Source organism: Silurus aristotelis (genome assembly GCF_946808225.1).
Source record: "Silurus aristotelis genome assembly, chromosome: 17".
Classification (NCBI taxonomy): Eukaryota; Metazoa; Chordata; class Actinopteri; order Siluriformes; family Siluridae; genus Silurus; species Silurus aristotelis.
The window spans coordinates 23453279-23473278 of NC_139590.1; the positions used below are offsets into that span (position 1 = coordinate 23453279).

At 38.4% G+C, this 20000-nt stretch overlaps 1 protein-coding gene across 24 annotated transcripts in view; it reads left to right on the forward strand.

The window, feature by feature from the left end:
• Positions 1-20000, forward strand: part of rbfox1 (RNA binding fox-1 homolog 1) — a 271780-nt gene that overhangs the window by 223205 nt on the left and 28575 nt on the right. For 21 of the 24 annotated variants that reach the window (XM_083566556.1, XM_083566540.1, XM_083566552.1 and 18 more), the window contains 5 exons: positions 8411-8554; positions 9337-9390; positions 11398-11490; positions 13288-13348; positions 14495-14548. In XM_083566556.1, coding sequence (XP_083422682.1) covers positions 8411-8554; positions 9337-9390; positions 11398-11490; positions 13288-13348; positions 14495-14548 — 406 coding nt within the window. The remainder of the gene's footprint in view (positions 1-8410; positions 8555-9336; positions 9391-11397; positions 11491-13287; positions 13349-14494; positions 14549-20000) is intronic. The other 3 variants (XM_083566550.1, XM_083566539.1, XM_083566549.1) reach the window with 1 other exon arrangement.

Below are 20000 nucleotides of genomic sequence, written 5' to 3' on the forward strand. Positions count from 1 at the left end.
TCTATTCTTTCCTATGTATCTTTTATTTATCTTTCTTTCTTATAATCTGTCTATCCATTCCTCTATATGCTTCTTTCCATCTCTTTTTTTCCCCATTCTCTCTTTCTATTCTTTTCTCTTTTTGTTTGTGTACATCTTTGCATTTCTGTTTCACAGTATTTTACAGACTGTCTGTCGTTCTGTCGCACTGATTCTATCTTTCCGTCTGTTTTTCTTACGGTCTCTGTGTCTGTATGTCTCCTCTCTCTGCATAACGGTCTTTCTGCTTGTACTTTCTGTCTGTTTTCTATCTATTTATTGCTCTCTCTCTCTCTCTCTCTCTCTCTCTCTCCAGTGTTGTGTATTTCTGTACATTTTATTTCTCTCCGAGTTTCTCGCTCTCTTTGTATTTCTCTCCTCTTTCTCATTATCCATCTTTCAGTCTGTCACTCTATCTGTCTGTCAGTTTGTTTCTGTCTGCATGGATTTATTTTTATTTTGCCTACATCTCCTTCTCTCACACCGCATGTCTTTTTATTTTTATAGTTCTCTCTCCCTCACCCTCTCTCCCTCTCTCCCTCTCTCTGCCCTTTAACTCTGTGTTGCTATCTGTTTTTCTGTCTCTCACTCTGTCAGTCTTTCACTCTGTTTGCCACCTTCTATCTGCCTTTCTGTCTGTTTCTCTCTACATCTGTTTGGTTTTCTTCTCTCTGTCTTTCTCTCTAAATTGCTCTGCCTTTATCTCTTTCTTACACTCGTTCTATCATACTCTTTCTCTATATATCTCTCCTTGTCTCACTTTGTCTGTCTTTCTATTCCGTTAACAGTCCATCTCTTTCCATTTGTCATTTTCTCTGCCTTTCTTTTCCTCTGTCTCACACAGTCTTCCTTTTAACTCTGTCTTTTTATTTCTCTGTCTATTTCTGTCTATCTTTCATTGTCTTTTTATTCATTTGAATGGATCCTGTCTCTCAATGGCCTCCTGTCTTTGCTCTTCTCCTCTACTTCTTTCTTGTTTTCTTTTGCTATTTATTTCTTTCTATTTTTTGCTTTCCTTTCCTCTAATTCTGTCTCTTATATATAACAAATAACCGAACAAAAGAAAGCGAGAGAGAGAGAGAGAGAGAGAGAGAGAGAGAGAGAGAGAGAGAGAGAGAGACTCTGGCGTCTCACACCCCTCACACTGCAGACGGTTGAGCTGATGGATTGTGTTTGGAGTGAACACGAACGCTGTGCAGGTTTTATTTTTATCACCACTTCTCCTTTAAAGCTCGATTATTAGTGAAACTAGTTTCCTGAAAGACCTTCAAACTTTTTTGGGGATTTTTATTTCAGAAAGGAAAATGTGATTGCTCTGCAGATGTGATGCCAGATGTTCCTACATCTACCTTTTACCTTTTTTTTATGTAGCAACGGGAAGAAGAAAATGGCAAAAGCACATATGGAAAAGCCATTATAACCCCCCCCCCCTCTCTCTCTTCCCTTTTTTTCCCCTCTCCTCTCACTCGTTCTCCTTTCTCTGTTACCCCCCCCCCCCTCTCTCTCTCTCTCTCTCTCTCTCTCTCTCTTGGGCTCTGCAGGGTTCTAGTGAGAACTGCAGCACTGTCCAAAGCGATGACCTCATCCACACTTGTTTTGATTGAGATGTCATTTCTCACTTGCATTCTTTTCTGTAGTCTTCTGCAGAAGCTCAAATCTACACCTCTCTCTCTCTCTCTCTCTCTCTCTCTCTCTCTCTCTCTCTCTCTCTCTCTCTCCCTCTTACTATTTATCTTTTTTCCTCTCTCTACATCCTCTTAGTTTGTGTTGTCTCTCTTTGTGTGAACATGCTGTAGGTGTCCAGGTTTATTGATGTAATCCTGTGTGTGTGTGTGTGTGTGTGTGTGTGTGTGTGTGTGTGTGTGTGTGTGTGTGTGTGTTATTACTATGTTAAAACAGAGGAACAGACTACGACCTTTTTGTAGTAAAATTTTATTCCGTTCTTTCTTTCTTTCTTTCTTTCTTTCTTTCTTTCTTTCTTTCTTTCTTTCTTTCTTTCTTTCTTTCTTTCTTTCTTTCTTTCTTTCTTTCTTTCTTTCTTTCTTTCATTATTATTGTTTTTATATCTTGTTACTAATCCTACAAATAGTTTTTGCTTATCCAGGCAGTTACTGTAGCAACAATAAAGTATTAGCTTGAATTGAAGAAGAGAAATCAACACCTTGTGATATCAGTTAGGGAAAGTAACAGTGTGTATGCGTGTGCGATGCGTGTGCGATGCGTTTGGCACGCGTGTGATGCGTGTGTGACGTGTGATGACACGACTGACGGACTCACACTTTTACACATCTAGTAAGCGGTCTTGACATATTACAACACTTTATCCATGCTTCACCGGCCTGTTTCTCTGCCCTCACTGCTCTGTGTGTGTGTGTGTGTGTGTGTGTGTGTGTGTGTGTGTGTGTGTGTGTGTGTGTGTGTGAGCTGTCTTGCTCGGTTGGCCTTCCTCTGCTCATCCTTGTCCTGGGAGAGTGAGAGTCGTGTTTCCTGTCGAGCGCAGAAGACACACACCTGCAGCGTGAGAGAGTGAAGTGTGGAACAGAGAAATATGTCACATCACTTACTCCCACATTACAGCATGACCTCACACATCGCTGCCTTCTGATTGGCTGCTGCACGATTCTCTCACTCTCTCTTTATCTCTTCCTCTCTTCTTCTCATTCTTCTACTTTCTTCTAATTATTTTACTCTCTTCCACTCATTTTGATCTTTTCTTCCCTTTGTCTTATTGGCTCATTCTTTCATTCTCTCTTTTTATCATTCTCCCAGTGTCCTACTCTCTCGTTTCTGTATTATCTCATTCAGTCTTTCACTCACTCATTTTATCAGTCGCTTTTTCTTTCATTTTATCATTCGCTCATTCTTTCAATCTGTCATTCACTCATTCTTTTATTTTATCATTCACTTCTTTGAATTTAACATTCATTCATGCATTCTTTCATTCTGTTATTCTCCCAGTGTCTTACTCCCTCATTCTCTCACATCAGGAGACTTTCACTTCACACAGACACAATATGAGGGAACATCAGTTACATCACTTCCTGTTTTCACTCATAAATCCTCTTCTTTCTTTCTCTACTTTTTGCCTTCCTTCCTGCACTTCTTTTTTCTTACATTTTTCCCTCCTTCTTTCCTTCCTTTTTGTTTTCTCAGTTTTCTGCACACCTTTTTTATTCCTTTTCTCTGCTTGGTCCTCAACTTCTTTGCTCTTTTCTTTTCTTCTTTCCCTCTCTTTCTCTCCATTCTCAGTGTGTTAGTGGGAGACAGTGTTATATATCGATCGCTTGCTCTCACGTCTCTGTGACTCTTGTATTTGTTAGTAGACGAGTGTTTTGGAGTGAAGTGTATGAAAGCTACAATCTCTCTCTCTCTCTCTCTCTCTCTCTCTCTCTCTCTCTCTCTCTCTCTCTCTCTCTCTCTCTCTCTCTCTCTCTCTCTCTCTCTCTCTCTCTCTCTCACACGTTTGTTTATTTTCCCGTTTGAAGTGGAGAGCGTGTGCCAGCGGGGAGACGAGCGCTACGCAGATGGCATGCGGAACCGAGTGTCAGCTGTTAGCGCGCTGCATCCTCGCGCCGTGTGTTTTAACTTTGGCTCTGGGCCCATGATTGTGTTGAAACACAGGAACGACAGAATATTCTTATCGTTTAACTGGGCTGCAGGAGCCGGAGCTGCAGCGCTGCCCCTGTTCTTCTTTATGCTCGTTCTAAACAGGCTGAAATGTTGATTTAATCCCAGTGAGCTGTGGAGCTGACGTCTCTTCCAGCTCAGGTTTTTGCTGCAGTGTCTGCAGAAATCCAGAGCGAGACCTAAAGAATAATGACGTCAGCTCCGGGGAGGACGAGAAGATCACGCCGAGGACGAGTTTACACAAACAGAGAGAGAGAGAGAGAGAGAGAGAGAGAGAGAGAGAAAGAGAGGGAGAGAGAGAGAGAGACTGCTGAGGGGGAACCACTTTACAGCTACAGTACTATTAGAGAGAACATTAAATGTAACTATAAACGGATAAAACGTATGATCTTTTTTTAACCTTTTCCTGTTTCCATTCAGAAATCTCTCTCTCTTCCCCTCCATGCCTTTTTTCTCCACACTCATCTGTTTGTACACCTCCATCTCTCTCTCTCTCTCTCTCTCTCTCTCTCTCTCTCTCTCTCTCTCTCTCTCTCTCTCTCTCTCTCGTTCTTATTTAACATCCATCTCTCTCGTTACGCTGGTATTTATCTCTCTATTTTCCCCCTCTCTCTTTTACTTTCAACCCCTCTCTACACCTCTTTCTTTATTTAAACCTCTGTCTCTATTTTAGAAAAAGCTTCTTCTGTTTCTTTCTTTCTTACATTGTTCTCTCCTCTGATATTGTGTAGAAAGGGTTATTTTTAGTACATCATGTATTTATTGATTTCTTCAGTGCAGTATTTCCTTCAGTTCACCCTGAGATGTTTCCCAGTTGGTGTGTGAACTTGAAGTTCTGAGAAATCTGTAGTGTCACAAGTGAATTTGTTGAAACTTTGTGCGACTTTAAACATGAACATGAATTTAAAATAATTTGTCTTCTTTATGTGTTCTCTCATTCTGTCGTTCTCTCAATCTCTTGTTCTGTCCTTTTTTCATTCTCTCATTCGCTCATTCTATCATTCTTTTATTTTCTCCTTCTATCATTCTTTCATTTTGTCATTCTTTCCTTCTATCATTCTTTCATTCTGTCATTTCCTCCTTCTATCATTCTTTTATTTTCTCTTTTTATCATTCTTTCATTTTGTCATTCTTTCCTTCTATCATTCTTTCATTCTGTCATTTTCTCCTTCTATCATTCTTTTATTCTCTCCTTCTATCATTCTTTCATTTTGTCATTCTTTCCTTCTATCATTCTTTCATTCTGTCATTTTCTCCTTCTATCATTCTTTTATTTTCTCCTTCTATCATTCTTTCATTTTGTCATTCTTTCCTTCTATCATTCTTTCATTCTGTCATTTTCTCCTTCTATCATTCTTTTATTGTCTCCTTCTATCATTCTTTCATTCTGTCATTCTTTCCTTCTATCATTCTTTCATTCTGTCATTCGCTCATTCTATCATTCTTTCATTCTTTCATTCTCCCAGTGTCTACTCTCTCTCATTCTTCATGTATTCTCTCATACTGTTATTTGTTCATTTTCTCTTCCTCTCATTCTTTTACTTTTTTCCACTCTTTTCTCTGGTTCTTTTCATCTATTTCTCTCATTCTTTCTTTGTCGTTGATTCACCTGCGCATTCACACAGTGTCTTACTCTCTTTCATTTTTTTATTCTCTCATTCTTTCATTCACACACTTCACACAGACACGTTTTAACCTCCATTTTCACTCATCAGTTACATCACTTCCTGTTTTCTTTCTTTCTTTCTTTCTTTCTTTCTTTCTTTCTTTCTTTCTTTCTTTCTTTCTTTCTTTCTTTCTTTCTTTCTTTCTTTCTTTCTTTCTTTCCATTTCAAAAATCATTTATTTCTATTTCTTTCTCTACTTCTTGCCATCCTTCATTGATGCATTCCTTTCTTCCTTCATATTTCTTTTGCCTTCCTTCTTTCTTTACCTCTTATTTTCCCTCTTTCTGCCCATCCATTTTCCTCCATCCTTTCCCTCGCCTTTAAGGTATCATATGGCAGTTTCTGCACTTGGCCACGCCCCCTCGTCCCCTTTCGCTTTATTACTATTGTAAAACAGAATGTGCTTATTTCTAATTATAATCTCACCAGTGTGTCCCTTCTGCAGGCTGATCGTTAAAAACGCAACTCTACGCATTCAAGTCCTTCCATTTTGACCAGCACAATAACACTGTGTCACTTTTACACGTGACGCTTCACTGCTGCGTTTATCTGGATCACGTGCCGCTGTATAACTTCCCGCTCGACGAGTGCGCGAGATTTTTCTTTATGACTTGTAATATCACACAGACGTCGTTTCGCCTTTTTACCCCGAGGACTTTCGCATCTTAAAAGACTACCAATGCAATTCTTTACATCTCTGTCTATTCTCGTTGTAGCTCGCGGCGTTTGCGATGTTGATGTACACGTTCGGATCGTCAGGATGTCTTCTCTCTTTCTTTTATCGAGTCCCAGGTTTAATATGCGATACTGCCTGCAGCATTTCCTGTGATAATAACACATGTATCTAAAGACCTTCTATAGACACACACTCACTTAGGTACCACTTTATTACACACACACACACACACACACACACACACACACACACACACACACATTTAACATTTTTTTAGCAGTTTTAGAGTTAAATCCAAAATACTAATCTGGTTTAATTATACCGCAACACTCGCTGTTGAATTCTGCATCCTGATTGGTTAAAAGGTGTTCATTCAGTTGTCTAAGGCCGTGTTTACACTAATAGTTTTCTGTTTGAAAACGGATTGTCTCTCCATTTCATCCTTTCGTCCTCACTGAGACGGTGTTTTCAGTCAATACGTGGTACCTGAAAACGCTGTTTCCGTGCCACAGTGTGGGCCGTGTGTGAAAACCGCGATTTTTGGAAAAAATTTTAGTCATTGCCATGACCTTTTAAAGAGCCAGAACGTAAATAAAAGGCAGGTGGAAATGATGCAGGTCGAAGCGTCTTACGTTTTGCTCGAGCAGAACAGGGACCTAAACGTTACAGTGGAGATGAGCAGCTTCTGGGAAACAAATAAAAAAAACAACAAAGTGTGGACACGTAGCGGAAAAAAACAATGATCCGGATATGTGTGTTCTCATTCTCGCAAATAAATATTTTCCAATTGTTATTTCTTAAATAATTTCTCCAATAATTGTTTTCTCTATTATTCACGTTTCCATAGTAACAGGTCCTCATAAAACAACTCAGGCGTCATTGATAAGGTGACTGACGTTTACACGATTGTTGTGTACGATTTATAGATGGAAGGACGTTTTGTAACAACTGTAAATGTAACTATAAATGGATAAAACATATTCTGCTAATTATTTTTAGATATTGTAAGTGACTAGAATAATTTTTCGGGTGTTTCCGGCGATTCAACATCAGTACACAAGTGTTTTACTCCTCATTGGATTTTGAGATGCATTGATGAACGATCTGAAACGGTACAATTTAAAGGTTAAAATGGTGTATTTGATAGGAATTTGTAATTGCACACATGCTGGAAGCGAGGACAGCAGGACAGTTGAGGACAGGATGTATATAAGGACTAGGCAGAGGATGCCACAATGATTGTAGTCTTCTTTGAGATTTTAAAAATATCTCCAGGCACTGCTGAGTTGAGTTGAGCTGAGCTGAGCTGAGCTAAGCTTCCCCTCCTGTTTGATGAGGCAGTAGTAAGAAAAATAAACATATGCGCATATTATATATATACACACACACACACACACACACAAAAGAAAAGGGCTAAATGCAGAAATTTTCTCCAGCTAGGGCAGTATCTCAGAAACATAAATCCCACACACACACACACACATTTAAAGCCCATCACACGCTCTACACACATGCATGAGGCCTAGCTTGGAGGGAGATAGACACCAAGAGCTGGCTGTCACTCAGCCATGGAACAAGACGAGAGAGCAGAAAGAAAGAGAGAGAAGGAGAAGGCAACCGTGTCACTTTTTACCCACTGCCTTTTTGTACACTCCAACTCCCTTCATACACTTCTATAGCATGAGGCATCAAACGCACAGTGTGTGTGTGTGTGTGTGTGTGTGTGTGTGTGTGTGTGTGTGTGTGTGTGTGTGTGTGTGTGTGTGTGTGTGTGAAATGTGAAATCTACGTTTTTTATATAGAGGAGTCAGGAGGAGCAGGTGGCTAGAAAGAAGCTCAGACTTACAGGACCTAGACGGTGCTGAGGCTCCAAGGGGCATCACGGAGTGCCGGCTGAGCAAAGATGGTCTTATAGTACAGTTCACATGATACAGGAGTCTTAGATTGTCTGAAATAACGTTTTACACATTTCAGGTGTGGATGGATTTCATCCAGGTGCACACACTACTGATATCAGACTGCTTTAGAAAACTTAAACCATCTCCTTAAGAATGTCTGGAGAATCAGAAGGGTTCCATGGACGAGGTGTTCTTTATGTAGTCATGGGTTCGGTGAGCATTACTTATACAGTTCATGTTTGAATAATTTAAAGGAACGACCCCATAAAGGTTCTAGATTTATTTATTTTTTTAACAAGAGCCACATTCATGGGACTTTTTATTTTTAAAAAAAAATCCATCAGCCATGAACAGGATATGAAATGAAAAAATTCTAGCATCGTCGGTTCCTTCAGAGAACCCTTTGAGAACAGCTTTTTACAAATCCAAGACATCTGGCTTTCTGTAGACTATGTAGGAGAAAGTAAATACATTGCATTCTTCCACCTAACCTCTTTTTCTCCATCTATCCTTCTCTTTTGCAGCAGACAGACGACGCAGCACAGACAGACAGCCAGCAACAGACGCAGTCCTCCGAAAGCTCAGAAAACAAGTCGCAGCCGAAGCGACTCCACGTCTCCAACATTCCCTTCAGGTTCAGAGATCCAGACCTCAGGCAAATGTTTGGCGTGAGTACCGTGCCCTCTCACAGTCTCAGCTCGGGTGTTTACTGCGCTGCGGGTCACCAGTATTATTTTTATTGTAATATGTTCAGGTTTAAGATTAAAAAGGTAAAGATTTTTTTTTATGCTTTTGTAAAAAAAAAGGCTAATGTTACCAATCTAGCCCAAATGTTTGGGGAATGGTATAAACCCTTACTAAAAATTACCTTAGAAATTGTGCCAGGTATGCTCTTTATTTTTAGCATGCTAGCATTGAATATTATAAAAATGTATAAGAATATAAAATACATGTGATTAAAAATAAGTTATGAAAATAGAGTAGCTTGTTTTAGCTTCAAAATCTTAATGACTGAAACTTGCAACGTTTTGGAAATTCTGTCGGACCTTCGCTAGAAAATTAATTGCGTAAAAATATTGCATGAAATCGTCTCAGAAATCCAGTCAAGTTGATAAATTTTTGCTACCTGGCTAGTACACAGTTTCAAAATTGACAAGTATTATATAAAATCCTTTCAGAATACCTGTCAGATTAGCACCGTGTTGCTAGCTAGTTAGAATGTTTATGAATACAATTTCAAAATCAGATTAACTACCATTTTTAGCTAGCGTTAGGAGCGATGATAGCCAAAAACCAAAATAAATCATTTGTGAATGGGACTTGCAACAATCCTGTTAGCACACGTTAGATATTTTGCTAGTATTAGTGATGATTTTTATTTTTTTAAGAATATGAATGATCATAATACTTGACAGAAATATGAATAATAATCTTTTCTATTTTCTTTCAGCAATTTGGTAAAATCTTAGATGTTGAGATCATTTTTAATGAGAGAGGATCTAAGGTATGTATTACAATCCATTTCCTTTGCATGCTTTCAATAAAAATATATTATAGAGTTTTGATAATTATAATAATAATAATAATATTTAAATGCTCTATTAAAATACAGTGTTGCTATTGTTCTTGATTTATTCATAAAAAACTGGGAATGTAATTGACTGTAATTTTATTCGATGTCTTTCTTTATTTTAACACACAAGCTATTGTGAGAAAAGCGTTTTTGCTAACACTTTAAACAAAGCTGCTGTAGATCTGCTGTTAGCTCCCTGTGTGAGCCCCGGATTCTCTCATGATACACTATTTACTTTAGTCGTAATAGTACTAGAAGATTTTTTTTATTTACGTTTCTATACAGTTCGATCTATTGTTTAAAATGTTAACACAGTCTCATGCTGGCAAATTTACAAGAATTTGTAAATTTTTCAAGTGTTTGGGGGTTCAATAGTGCGTCCACTTTCACGATCGTGTCGGGGTGTCGATGCTAGGTTATGTAACGTTCACTACAAGGACCAAAGTATTCGGACACCTGACTTTTCCAGCAGTTTGTGGTTCTTCCTGAAAAAATCTTACCACAAAGTTGGAGACACAACTGTATAGGACGTCTTAAGATGCGGTATTATTCAATTTTATATTCAATTCAGCCCCAAACCTGTTCCAGCATAAAAAGTTTACATGGGTGGGAGTGGAAGATCTCCTGCTGTAGAGCTCCAGTCCCATTGAACACCTTTAGGATGAATGTGAACACTGACTGCACCCCAGGTCACTTCACCTACATCAGTACATGACTTTACTAACACCCACGTAACTGAAGGAATCTCCACAAAATCTAGTGGAACATCTTCCCAGAAGAGTGGAGCTCATTATAACAGCAAAATGGAGACTAAATATGGAATGTTCTAAAAGAAGCAAATACCAATCTTATTGCCAGGTGTCCACAAACATTTCTCTATAGTATATTAATTGTTAACATTATTTAACAGGTTTGCTTTGCATTTTATTAGAAGATATAAAAAGGTTAGGGTTGCTGTTAAGTTTCTACTTTATTGCACGACTTAATTAATATAAAATCAAACTATATCTAACTTTAAAAAAACAGATTTTTTTATTATATACATGTAATAATCTTCTTCGCTGGTTAGTTTGAAGATATATTTTTAGAAGATGTAACGCAATTACGAATTCAAAACCATTTTTATGAAGCAGTTTATAAAACTATATATGAAACTTAGAGGCGGGGCTTGTGTTCTGACTATTTTGTACAGCAAAAACCAACCAATTCTATTTGTTCAGATTTGTATCCATTTTTAATGAATGTAAAAAAGAAAAATCGAAGATTGTTGTTACTTAAAGGTCGTAACTGAAATAATTTAGAACATCGTCAATGATAAATTCCCGACATGATGCGAGGCGCTGTAAGAAAAGGGGGCGGGGTTAGTCGCATTCACTATTATCTCGATTTCTTAAAATTTGCCATGAGATTGTGTTTTAAATGATTTGTTCCGAGTTGAATTTTATCTCTGTCTTTCTCAAAGTCTATGTGCCCTAATAGCGATACCTTTTTTAAACATGCTATTTTTGTTAATATTTATTTATTTAAAAATGATTGATCAGATGGGAAAGAAGATTTTTTACATTTTTTGAGCAGATTTAACTATTAAAGTTATAGCTACAATGACTTTAGATAATTTTTCGTTGTTTTTTTTTTTTTTTCTTTCTTTTCTTTATTGTTTTCTTTAGAGGTTCTAACTGAACTGGTAAATTATTGTTCACGCCTTTGGCTTAATGGTTGCCCGTCTTGATGCTTGCATGGCGCAGGGGCAAATTAAAAGGAGCAGGGAGGTCTGTAAAAGCAGCAGCAGCAGTAATGTGTAAGAGAATGGCAGCGAGGTAGAGCTCAAGGGGTTTTTTATCACTCTTATCGTTTTTTTGGTTGGTCCTCGTGATCGTTTTTTTCTGACTGAATTAATGATGTGCATGTTGTTCTCCCCCCTCTCCCACCTGCATGCAGGGTTTTGGTTTCGTAACTTTCGAAAGTAGTGCTGATGCGGACAGGGCGAGGGAGAAATTACACGGCACGGTGGTAGAAGGCCGTAAAATAGAGGTGCATGTAACAAATATTTCCCTTCTCGAAAAAACAGTACTTTTTATGTTGTTTTTTTTTTTTTCTTTCTATGTTGCTTTTTTATCAGTGTTTTTTTTGTGTCTGCTTTACTGTCATTTAATACGTCGATTCCTCTTTTACATATGTGTGTGTGACCTCACCTCTCAACCCCCTCCCTTCCCTTCCTCCCCTCCCCCAAAAAAACCCCGCCTCCTGACCTTTTACCCGTCTGGTTTCGCCTCACTCATTGAACTCTGACAGTTGTATCGCTTCGATATCCGTCTTCTCTAACAGCGCTTATCGTTTTTTTTTTGTGGGTTTTTTTCTCCCTTTAAGTTGCCATCGGCTTGTTTTTTTTTTTATCTCGTTTTTGTTTCTTATTTAACAAGCAAATGGGTGCAGCGTGTCGATACGGCATAAGCGAGCAACCTGCTTTAATCTGATGAGGCCTTATTGCGAGGTTGATCAGGAGATTTGCGGCAGCTGCAAACCTAGACAGCCTGTACATCTAACAGGAAGCCCCCTAATTGCCCCCACTTTTTTTTTTCAAATTTCGTTCTCAACTTGAAATAAAAATAGACTTAAAAAAAAATGACATTTTCAGAGAGAAAAATTGCATTATGCAACTGCGAGGAAACAATGAGTCTCGCCACCACCGGTTTCCCACTCAACACTGTCTCCACTTCTTTCTTTTCCTACTTTTTTATTTTTATTTTCCGATGTGACGTGTTGTCGCATTTTAGTAAGACATTGCATATTTTGCTTCTCATCCCCTCCCCTCCCTTTCTTCTCCTACGGTAGCCCGTAGAGCCCTTCACCAAACTCTCACTAGCCAATACACACACGCTGAAATCCCAATGGTAAGTGGAGAAATCCATCTGCCATCTCGCGCTGCAAACCACGTGACCTTTTTTATTTTTGATATTTTTTTTCCTTCTTTATTACGTTCTCCTTGATACTGTTTCTCTTGGTACACGTGGACTTTATTAGATGCGTGACAGGCACTGATTGGCTTGGACTTGATTCGTTGCACATCTTACTCCGACTGTTAACTCCATTTATTGTGTTAACCAGTGCACCCTTTTTTTATTATTATTATTATTTTTTTTTAGCTGTCGTTCAATCTGGAATGTGTTTCTTTCTTACGTTTTTTATTATTTCCTTTATTTTTATTCATTTGATTTTTCTTGCAATGACACAAAAAAGGCTCTTGGCCCGAGTGTTTGAATGCTCAGTGTTGCTTCCTTTCCAACAATTCCGATCTACTTCTCAAGTTTTCGTGTATGTTGCACAACAGCTCACTTGTTTGTCCTTCTGTTTTCCTTTCTTTTTTCTTTCATCCTCCTCCCTCTTTCCACTGCATGTTCTTTCATGTGTGATAAGCATTTCGTTTGTTAAGTGCATTTGTGTGTGTGTGTGTGTGTGTGTGCGTGTGTGCGTGTGCGTGTGTGTGTGCGTGTGTGTGTGGGTTTATTTATTAGATTTTTTTTGCTTTGTTTTTGTTTGTTAGTTTGTTTTTTCACATTGTTTTCCTTTCAGATTTGCTCTTATGTTTTGATGGTGCATGCTGAACAATCTCTTCATGATGACACTGTTGTAAATGTTGATTTTATTTGCTTTGTATGTCCTTTTCTTAGTATTGATGAATGAGATCTGTTTAAAGTCTACTCTTGCTTATGACAACTGTAATTATTCGGATTATGTTCATATATATTTTAGCGTAATGCATGCAGACTGTTTCAACATTTGATGCCGTTCGGTCTTGTGACGTACTGACTTTGCTCTCGTTGTGCTCAGGTGAACAATGCGACGGCGCGAGTAATGACAAACAAAAAGACAGTCAACCCATATGCAAACGGTAGGAATGCAATTTTCATCTGTTAAACAATGTTTAAGAATCAATAAATCAGTGCAATAAATAAAAAATATATCGTTTTTTATAAAAACAGTGTAAACAGGACTCAGATCAATTAGTGATTCTGGAGCTGAGAGCGTGCAAAATGGAAGCTTCTTAGCTAGAGGATGTGATGCAACGTCTAGCAGATATTTGAACCTTAATAATTACAGGTCGACCGATGGATAGTGGATTTTACTGACAGCTAGGTTAAATCATTCTTGCCGATAAGCAAATAATCAACTGACTGTTTTTAAAATGGATACTGAATAAAAGAAACTAAACAAAACATACCACTTTGTGAAACATTGTTCTGAATTTTGTTAGAAAAGAAAAAAAAAGTACTGAATCATAAAAATGTGCCAAATGAAATAAATATGATTTTATGAATTATATTAATAAATATTTTGGAAAATAAGACATGCATTCAAACTGAAACAAATAGTAGCAAAAAGGATACATACAAAATTTAAAAAGACTATTTAAATATAAACAGTGTGGGCATCAGTGATTCACCTCTAGAGGCTGCTCTCGTACTGTATAATGCAACCTGGAAAAACTATCCGTAAGAATTTTTGCTGATAGGCGTTAGTTTTAGCAATCAACTATCAGTGCCCTTTAATCATCAAAACCGCCGAATCGGTCTAACCTCTATTAATAATCACCCGAGATGCCCACAAACAAGGTATTGAACAAGGTGAGTGGGCTTTTGTTAAATGGAATGTGTGTAGCGTTTTTTTATCTCGGTTTAAACATCAGTAAGTGGTCAGAGTTCCTTGAGGACACGTCTGAGCTTAATACAAAGTGATACAAAAGGCAAGATTGTTCCTTTAACGCAAATAAAGTCTGATTAATAGATTTATCCTGCTTTCTTTACCGTCTGTCTCACTGTTATTTTCACCACAATGACTAGTTCAGAAAAAGATATGAATTGATAAAGTGGCTTAAAAAACTGTATTAATGCTCCATGTTTCCGAATGAGAGATGAGACCTGAGACAAACAGAACGATCCTGAGAGCTCTTGTTCTTTACGGTAAAAAAACAAAACCGCTTTGGAACTTACAGATATCAACGAATTCTAATTCCTCATCTCTTTTTTTTTCGATTCAGGCTGGAAGTTGAATCCTGTGGTAGGTGCAGTCTACAGCCCAGAATTCTATGCAGGTGAGCATGTGTGTGGGATCTACAGACATCTGCTCGTAATGCCCCCTACAGACATTCATACAAACCATGATTCAGATCATCATCAAGGCATGAGAAAGTCATTAAAGTAGAACTGGAAGAAAAAAAACCTTTTTATACAGTACATGTGACTTACTGAGACATTTCACCTGAATCTGAGTAGCATTTAAAACTTTTATACGACACTGTGATAGAAAACTGTAAAAAGCAGGCAAAATTTCTCCAAGGCACCAATTTCCTTAGTCTCTGTGAATGTTGAGGAGCAGATTTGAAGCCTGGAGATCATCAGAGTTCTGGCCTGAAAACGTTAGTGCTCGGGTTTCAGAATTTTCTTTGCTTCATGTTGGTTCTTTCGGTGGAACATGAGCTGCTGAGAAAGACCTTGTTGTAATGATCATTTGTAAGTAAACAAGTTTTATCCATCCATTAAAAAAAAAACTACAACAAGAAATAGGCAGTTATTAAATGTTAATACATTTATCCTGGTCAGAAATGCAGTGGATTTAAAGTCTCCAATTTTTTGCATGCCTTTTTCCTTGGAGGAAACCAGAGAGCTCAGAGGAAACCCAGAAGCTCACAGAAAGAAACCCGAGCTCAGGATGGAACTGTGAAGTTAATTTATGGGTGAACACAACCGTAAGAGCCAGACTGATAAACAGAGCAGATAAATGTGAAAGAAATAACGATTGTGTATGGTAGTTATGGTGAAGAAGATCAGGAACTGGAGACACTCTTCATCATTTATTTAAAACCGTGTCGTTCTCCTTCACCATTGCAGCAATCTGTATCGATAAGTCACTGTTTCCATTTCAGCCGAGTGTAAAGTCTCCGGAGTGAACCGCAGGCTTCTCCAGCACAGGGTTTGGCATAGACTTGGTTTTGGCACTGGAAAAGTGTGTGTGTGTGTGTGTGTGTGTGTGTGTGTGTGTGTGTGTGTGTGTGTGTGTGTGTGTGTGTGTGTGTGTGTGTGTGTCGCCCCACCAGCAGGGGGCTTGTGGACTCCGTTGCAAACCCAGCATGCATCTGTGAAAACAGCAGGATTGAGAAAGGATGCAAGCTTCTGGGGTCTGTTTTCATTTCCAACTCCAGATAGGAGGAAGGAAGCAGACGCTGGAGGAGACTTTTACCTTTTCTTTCACAATAAATAATGTGATAGCAAGATCATTGTCATTACATTCGAGAATCAAAGAAAAGCCAGTTTAGGTAAGCAGATGGAAAGAGCAAAAAAATAAATAAATAGGCAAAAAAAATTATTTTAGGAGGAAATCGAGGAACTTTGGTTTTTTTATTTTTGTGGGGAAGTTTTAGGTGATCCATCGTAGGAACATGAAATCGATTTGTCTTCATCTCACTTTTTCATTCTTTCAGAACGAAGGAACCCATCAGATGCTCTGCCATTTTGGCCTAATTATAATTAGAGGGTCATTAATGTGGCATGATTGGCCTGACTCTGAAAGGCATTTCGAACCGCTTCGCTTGATTGAGGGTTAAAAAAAATGGCCGTTGGCATCGCAGTGCATCTTTAATTACAGCAAAAATAAATCAGCACGAGTGGCCCATTCTGGAGACGCCATGTTTTCAGAAGGCTCTTATTCTGAGTGTATGCTTCTGATTTATGAGATGGACTGCTCTGTGACCTGGAGTCTCAAGCTCAATTTCATTAACACCTTACATCTCTAGTGCCAACAGAGTAAACAGAACCTACACACACACACACACACACACACACACACACACACACACACACACACACACACACACACACATTAGGGCTGTCAATCAATTAAATTATTTAATTGTGATTAATTGTGATTATGATTAATTGCATGATGATGAAATATTGATGCTTTTTGCAAATGTATGTTTATTATTAGTGAAACCAAACTCAACATAGAGCATGAAGACAAAACATTCCTGTAAATGTTTTAAAGTAATGATGGTGTTTCAAATTACGTAAATAATCCAGACGCCAAACCGGACTTTTGCTATGTTTCCACACGGATGGTTTTAATTGCCGGATGTGTGCGTCATGGGGGATTTTGGTGTGTAATCTATTATTTATAAATACAATTTTTGTTGTTAAAATTTATTTGCATTTTAACAACCCTATTTATATATTTATATATTTATATACACCTAACATTCACTGTAAAGTGTTTTATAAGAATGGTGATAGTGTGAGTGCGTCCACCAGGGTCGCCAAATCTTTGTTCTAAAATTTACCCTTTCTCTGCGCCACTGTGTGTGTGTGTGTGTGTGTGTGTGTGTGTGTGTGTGTGTGTTTATATATATATAATGTGCATACATACAATATAGTGTATATAAATATTCAGTGGCATGTTTGTTCCTCTGCGCTATTGAATTCTGGATTCTGATTGGTCAGAAGGTGTTTAGTTTTTCTATAGCAGCAACTCCGACAGATGTTCAGCTATCACAAGTTTTTATTACTGCTCTTGTTATATACTTTGATTTCCATAGTAACAGCTCATTCACAGGTGCAAACTTTAGTGCAGAAATGTGTTATTGAGATGCTGTAGATTTCTGTGTGTTTATTGAAGGAGTCTCCAGATGTAGGGGGAAAAGAGGAATGTATAGTTTGCAGTGTCTTAGCTTTATGTGATGTTATTGATGTCAAAAGAGAGACCAGTAAATGAATGATTGTTTATAATGTGTTTATGATCGAGGGTTTTATTTATATATATATATATATATATATATATATATATATATATATATATATATATATATACAGTGAGGAAAATAAGTATTTGAACACCCTGCTATTTTGCAAGTTCTCCCACTTAAAAATCATCTAAATCTAAAAAAAAAAAATCCAGAAATCACAATATATGATTTTGTAACTATTTATTTGTATGATACAGCTGCAAATAAGTATTTGAACACCTGTCTATCAGCTAGAATTCTGACCCTCAAAGACCTGTTAGTCCGCCTTTAAAATGTCCACCTCCACTACATTTATTATCCTAAATTAGATGCACCTGTTTGAGGTCATTAGCTGCATAAAGACACCTGTCCACCCCATACAATCAGTAAGAATCCAACTACTAACATGGCCAAGACTAAAGAGCTGTCCAAAGACACTAGAGACAAAATTGTACACCTCCACAAGGCTGGAAAGGGCTACGGGGAAATTGCCAAGCAGCTTGAGGAAAAAAGGTCCACTGTTGGAGCAATCATTAGAAAATGGAAGAAGCTAAACATGACTGTCAATCTCCCTCGGACTGGGGCTTCATGCAAGATCTCACCTCGTGGGGTCTCAATGATCCTAAGGAAGGTGAGAAATCAGCCCAGAACTACACGGGAGGAGCTGGTCAAGGACCTGAAAAGAGCTGGGACCACCGTTTCCAAGGTTACTGTTGGTAATACAGTAAGACATCATGGTTTGAAATCATGCATGGCACGGAAGGTTCCCCTGCTTAAACCAACACATGTCCAGGCATGTCTTAAGTTTGCCAATGACCATTTGGATGATCCAGAGGAGTTATGGAAGAAAGTCATGTGGTCAGATGAGACCAAAATAGAACTTTTGGGTCATAATTCCACTAAACGTGTTTGGAGGACGAAGAATGATGAGTACCATCTCAAGAACACCATCCCTACTGTGAAGCATGGGGGTGGTAGCATCATGCTTTGGTGGTGTTTTTCTGCACATGAGACAGGGCGACTGCACTGTATTAAGGAGAGGATGACCGGAGCCACGTATTGCAAGATTTTGGGGAACAACCTCTTTCCCTCAGTTAGAGCATTGAAGATGGGTCGAGGCTGGGTCTTCCAACATGACAATGACCCGAAGCACACAGCCAGGATAACCAAGGAGTGGCTCTGTAAGAAGCATATCAGGGTTCTAGCGTGGCCTAGCCAGTCTCCAGACCTAAACCCAGTAGAGAATCTTTGGAGGGAGCTCAAACTCCATGTTTCTCAGCAACAGGCCAGAAACCTGACTGATCTAGAGAAGATCTGTGTGGAGGAGTGGGCCAACATCCCTCCTGCAGTGTGTGCAAACCTGGTGAAAAACTACAGGAAACGTTTGACCTCTGTAATTGCAAACAAAGGCTACTGTACCAAATATTAACATTGACTTTCTCAGGTGTTCAAATACTTACTTGCAGCTGTATCATACAAATAAATAGTTACAAAATCATACATTGTGATTTCTGGATTTATTTTTTTTTAGATTATGTCTCTCACAGTGGACATGCATCTACGATGACAATTTAAGACCCCTCCATGATTTCTAAGTGGGAGAACTTGCAAAATAGCAGAATGTTTAAATACTTATTTTCCTCACTGTATATATATATATATATATATATATATAACCCTCGATCATAAACACATTATAAACAATCATTCATTTACTGGTCTCTCTTTTGACATCAATAACATCACATAACGTGATGAATAACTTGTAAGGAAATGTAAATATTACAGCAGTAATAATTCCTGCAGTAAATTTCCTACGAATACGCAAACGTTTCCCGGTTTGAAGCGAGCGATTGCTGAGCGGTGAGGAACAATGCGCAGCGACCCCGACACGTGTAAGGAGACGATTAAACATGTACATTAATTAAGTCCTCTTTTTTCGAGCACATTTGAACAGCATGCACACTTTGAGATAAAACACCATTCGGATTACAAAGCCAATAAAGACAGACGAGAGGAGAAGAGGAGAAGTCCGGCTCAGAGCCAAAGCATTGTCTTCTGAAAGTACAAAGCAAAACAAAAAAAAAAAGCTTTTCAAATTTAATTGCTCTCATTTTGCCTCCTCACCTTTCCAGTTTTGCAAGCGTGGAGTTATTTTCACGTCGAACACAACAACAGACGCTCGTGTATTTTACTGCTGACACTGCTGAAGCACAGGGTTACAGTGTGTCTGAGGAAGTTCATTTTACTTCTTCAGTTTTAGCATCGAGTTCTGATACTGAATGATTCTGATTACAATCCCATACTGACCTCCTTCTGCTAGTGCTTTCCAACTTCCTGAAAACTTTTAACAAAATGTACACATTTCTTTAAGAACAATACAAAAACAACAGCGCAGTGATTTTGCCAAAAATGCCTCAGGATTAACGTTACGAGATTTGCAGCGAGTTCTAGAGACGAGTGTGTGCAGAAAAACCCCCCGTGAAAGAAAAATGTGTGTTCAGTAATAAATGGCAATAATTTGTGACCAAGAACTGATATGTAGATCGATTTCTCGTCGCTAAACTGTTTCTCGCGTTCTCGAGGTACCGCAGCACTACGGAGACGGAGGCGTGTCCTGAGAGTCACATAGAACACAGATTAACATGGCAGAGGTAGAGCTGTAACTTCCTGCAGACACTACAGGAAAAGAACGTCTGGTTTTATTTACTCTATTTCCTTTCTGGGGCGTGTGTTAGAAGTCAGAAGGCTCTTAAGTAGATTGATGATT